Below are 5,244 nucleotides of genomic sequence, written 5' to 3' on the forward strand. Positions count from 1 at the left end.
AACCTAAATGATTCTATGATTCTATAAACCAACATGCTGCTGATAGCTGCTAGATTTGAAACATACACAGTTTGTTTCAACCGAGCATGTTCTTCAGCATCACTCAAGCAGGCTTATTCCTTTCATTTTATGCTCTTCAAATGCAGAGGCTTTCCCGCAGATAATGAGAGTGGTTTTGCTAAAAAATGTAAACAAATCTCGTGCATTCCACTATCCCAGCCAAGCTTTCACCAGAAGTTTCTGGCAGGAGAAAAAAAAAAAAAAAAACAACAAACCAAACCAAACCCTTACCTTTATGTTCTAAAAAAAATATACACATTATTTAAAAAGCATTAGAAGTCACTTGATCTTCAAACCCATCTAAAAAATCACTCTCAGAAGAGACAATCCGTGACCATGCTGGTTATACTGTACCTTAAGCATAAACAAAACAAATAACTGTATGCCTCACCTGGAAAGCTGAAATTAATGCACTCATGACAAAACTGCATACAAATAAATCCCTGCATAGGAAATCGAAACTAATTTGTAGAAAAGTTTTTGAAGTTTTTCAGTGCATACTTCTGGGCTCATGCTAAGTCCAATCAGAATCAGATGAAATGAGATCTTTTCACATCTCACAGGATAAACGCCCTTTCCTCCCTACCTTCTACAAACCCTTCTCAAACAAAGAAAACATAAGAAGAAATAAAACAAAAAAAGTCAAGTTCTCTTCACTGTTACATGAAGTTAACATCAGTGAGACTACCAGCCTGTAAGTATGAGGAGAGCTTGGTCAAGCGGTTTCTTTCCTTTGCACTGCTTCACCAGGGCAATTTTCCTGTGTAGTCCAGCGGTGCTCTCCTAGACTGCCCATCACAGCTTTTGACTAGTGAAGAAGGCTTTTGTCTCCCTGCAGACGGGATTTACACAGAGCGGGCAGCAGAGGGGTAACTGCCTAGAGCAGATTTCATTCGACTGGATATGCGAACAGACCAGGTCTGCCAGAGCCTGAAAGACAGTTAGTTAAAAATCAGAAGTGCACAAATCTATCTGCACAAAATAAAAAAAATGCTTTAACACGTGTCACACTGACTAGTGAGATTGCCAAATTGTGTGTCCACCAGACTACGCTTTTCAAGCGCCACCCCCCTTTACCTCAAGGGAAAATCCTGCTTTAACACTGCATTGGCATAATATCGTAAGAGAAATATTTCATTAAAAGATTACTACAAATGAATACAAAGCTGTTTTTCTTTTTTGTCAAACCAAACTTCTGAACGCCAACTGTGGTAAAAAAAAAACCACTTTGTGGCACACAGATTAAGTAGAGGGGTTTCCATTTTCGCTCTTAATCTCCAAATACTTTAAAACTACAAGAAGACACCCATAATCTAGCAGGAAACACACAACTGCAAACTTTTACAACTACTGCAACAAAGAAGATACCTTGGAGAACAGTGGATTTCCATTAAGAGACTCTGCTCTTCTGATATTTTCAACTCCACACTGAATCAAAAATAAGGAGAAAAGTTAAGTCTGCTAGATCCTTCACTTGTTAGCCTTCAAAAATCTTCCTTTCTACTTCATTCAGAAGTTCCCCCAAAATGACAGAATTAAATGCAATACCATGTTTTTCAATACAGCAAAAATAACCACAATGCAAAATTTCAGTTTGCTGCCAAAAATCAATGATTCTTTTTAGTCAGGATAGTAGTGGCTTAAAGAGTTAAATCTACAAAGTCAAATTCCCACCTGTTTTGTGTTGCTAAAAATTCACTTGAGTTAAGCCAGTTCAGGTTAATTTTCAATTTACATAAAAATTAAATTTTCCCCAAATCATACTGCAAAAAAGCAACCACAAAGCAAATTTCAAAACAGGAAGAATAATTTCAGAGCACCACTATCCAAACAGTTATAAAGACTATAAAACATTTACCTCATTCGCTAAAACCTGGGCATACTCAATATCCAGTTCATAAAGTGTTTCAATGTGGTCACTTGTAAATGCTATCGGGACCAACAACATGTTCTTCGTCCCTCTTTGGCACAGTCCTTTAATGGTCTCATCTGTCTGTGGGCCAAGCCAAGGCATTGGTCCAACCTGCAAGAAAAGAGGGAGGGAAACAGAAAAACACAAAACCAAAAAAAAATCTCATTAAATCATTCTTACAAAGAACAACCACATTTTCTTAAGCAGGACAACACAGACAAGATTATGTTTAAGATGGAGCCAGTTACCTGCATTTCCCCTTTTTTTTTCCTCCATTAAATTTCTCCATTTTCTCCATGTTTTTCTTTCTCCATTAAATTTTTTATAAGGACATACTGTCCTGCCATTTAAATCCCAAAGAAACAGAACCTGGGCTGGCCTAAATGAGACTCTCATTAAAAGACTCTCATTAAAAGAGAGGAGATCGCAAATAAATTAAAATTTAAATAAAGGTCTACTGTTTTCAGTTCAATAAAACCCTGACCACTACTGCACAGGGTTTACCTGCCTTTTAAAGAAGTAAGCATTCTGTAGTCATCTGTCCTTACCTCTCTACTATCCATGGAGTATTCGGTGCTGATTTACCATAACATGCAACTTTAAGAACGAGGCAAAAAGGGCATAATAGGTGTAATGCCCCTGAGACATAAGGTTACTTGCACTACATAATTCTGGTAAAACTTCTGTTCCTTGCTATTTGTAATAGTAAGTACAAAGTAATGCAAGACATCTTCTTCAAGAAGAATGAAACCTGTTTGGATTAGGCCCATATCCTTATTAAGAATGCCTGTATCACAGTGATGATTTCAGAAAAATTGCTCAGCGATCCTCAAAAAGCAACACCTTAAAAATCCAGTGAGCACACAATTCTTCCTTCTGACAGAGAAAGATAAATGCCAAGCTAGATATTATGAGATCATAGGTCTTCTAACGGACACATCAAAAATCTACTTTAAAAAGATGCAATATACAAAAAAGGCAAGAAACTGTGGATAGAGTATCTGGAAAGACTGAACTTTAGTAAAAGATGGGGATTCTGTTCTAGCAGATATACTTGCTGAAAATGGGAAAAAGGCACTGAAGTTATGATCTTCTTAAACTGGAAGATCATAAATTCCATTGTTGGAAGAGCTTTACAGCGGCAGGTGGCTTTACTGCTTCCCTGAGCACATACCTTGGACTGCCACACAAGTCTGTAAGGGTTGGAGTAGTTCAGCTTCTCCATGACTCTCTGGACAGTAGCTCCCACTTCCTGAGGATATGGATCACCACGGTTCACCACCTTTGACACAGAAACACCAGACCTTTTTCTTCCAGTGAACATGTTTGGGCAAAGACCACCTAAAGGCTGGGGAAGGTGAGCACGCTGCGCCCGATGTGGCTGCACCCATCAAGTGCCTGGCTCACCCAAAACAGGGAAGAAAAACTGCATTCTTGCCCAGGAAAACTCATGAGGAAGCTGCTTTACCAGAACATCTACTCCTCCTCCTTCCCATGATAAAAGAGAAATTCTTCTATCATCAAAGTAGATAAGGTCAAATTTCAGTAACAGCACTGCATTTTTGAAAAACTATCTGAGAGCCATTTCACTGCAGTTGCTGGTTGCTGACAGAAGATCAAGATCATTTATCGCAACCTTGCAAAGATTTTACTTTCAGTACTTCATGGAAAGCGTTATCACTGCTTTCTAGAGGTGAGAAAATACCAAATTTTCCCCTCTATTACTATCTGGGTTTGAGCCGGCAAGTTCGTGAGGCCACAAAAGCAGCCATACTCAGTTTGACCTAACCCAGCGCCCCACCTTCAATGGTGGCCAACAGCGCAGAGCTGAGCAAGCGCGCAGGAGAGTAACCACAGCTCCCGTGCCTCGTCTTCAGCTCCAGGTGAGGCTTCCACCCACAACTCACTAACTCACCTTCACAGTTCTCTTTCTCTGTATTTGCCTGGCACTTCCACAACTGCGGCCCTACCGCTACCCCGCACACCCTTCCATTCAGCCCAGCCAGCGTGACTCTGGTCTAACAATGACAGAAATGACCTGATGTAACTCACAGACATGGGTAGCGAGTGAGCCGAGAAGAGGATGACAACATCTTTCCTTTTGTCAGGTGGAAACAGGTTCAGTTCCTTCTGTATGTGATCGGTGAAGCACTGTTCAGAAAAAAAAAAGCAAAGACCTGAATCAGAACCACTGAGAGGCATTACATGTTCTCAAATGACCCAAGACAGCCAGCTTCAATGTTCCAGGTTGCCTTAAGAACTTCAAAATTCCCCTTTCAGTATGCACGGGGCAATAGCGAGACGCAGCACATACGACATACCGTCAAGTATACAGTATCACATAGTGCCCAGTCCCAACACACAAAAGGTCCCCACAAACTTTTCATCATCCCAATGGTTTTAAGATGCTGGTAACAAACTGAAAGAACATAACCAATTCAACCCAGCTCTCCTCTACCGCCTCTGAAGAGTGGGTTCCCTGGCCTTGGAGGTCACACGCAGGAAGAGAGAAATGGCAAATGGACAGAGCACAACCATCCCCTCTTAGCAGCCCCATGACACTTTGACTAAACCAGAGTACATACGCATGCCATCAACAAAGAGCTGGCTATGTGAAAGGTGTCCCCTGAGGGACTGTTAAAGCAAGTTTGAGATAACTGTATTCAATTGTACTCAGAGGCCTCCACCTCAAGCTCAGCCGACGGGAGACAACATGGGAGAGATGGACACCTCTGCCCATCAGCACCTGAAATGTTCTTAGTGCTACGCACAAAAGCGGGGAAACGCCCCTGACCCTTCGCTCCCACCGCCAGCGTTTGAACTGAGAGCTGTAACACTGCATACATGCAGCTAGGCTGAGGGAGCGTACAGAGAGAAAAGAAGCTGCCACATAGTGCTGTAGGAGCATGAAACAACTCCGTCTGCATTGTCTTCTCTCTCAGATATTTCAGAGTGAAAAACAGATCAGAAATGTTAAAAAAATTTAATTTCCATTTCAAATTTATAATCAGGGGCTGAGCCAGCCCTTTCAATTAACTGCATACATGCAGCTAGGCTGAGGGAGCGTACAGAGAGAAAAGAAGCTGCCACATAGTGCTGTAGGAGCATGAAACAACTCCGTCTGCATTGTCTTCTCTCTCAGATATTTCAGAGTGAAAAACAGATCAGAAATGTTAAAAAAATTTAATTTCCATTTCAAATTTATAATCAGGGGCTGAGCCAGCCCTTTCAATTACAGCCTCCCCAGTCTTAAGGAAATGCAAACTGGTGAG

General features: G+C 41.1%; 1 protein-coding gene across 1 annotated transcript; it reads right to left on the reverse strand.

Moving 5' to 3' along the window:
* Window positions 1–855: 855 nt before the first annotated feature.
* LOC104156582 (ferrochelatase, mitochondrial) lies at window positions 856–4,123 on the reverse strand (the record flags this gene model as incomplete). Its single annotated transcript, XM_009701442.1, has 5 exons — window positions 856–990; window positions 1,429–1,488; window positions 1,919–2,083; window positions 3,147–3,254; window positions 4,025–4,123. Coding segments are annotated over 5 exons (567 nt in total), but the record flags the coding sequence as incomplete, so codon positions are not given.
* Window positions 4,124–5,244: the final 1,121 nt, after the last annotated feature.

The sequence above is a fragment of the Cariama cristata genome, unplaced genomic scaffold (genome assembly GCF_000690535.1).
Source record: "Cariama cristata isolate BGI_N322 unplaced genomic scaffold, ASM69053v1 scaffold41895, whole genome shotgun sequence".
NCBI lineage: Eukaryota > Metazoa > Chordata > Aves > Cariamiformes > Cariamidae > Cariama > Cariama cristata.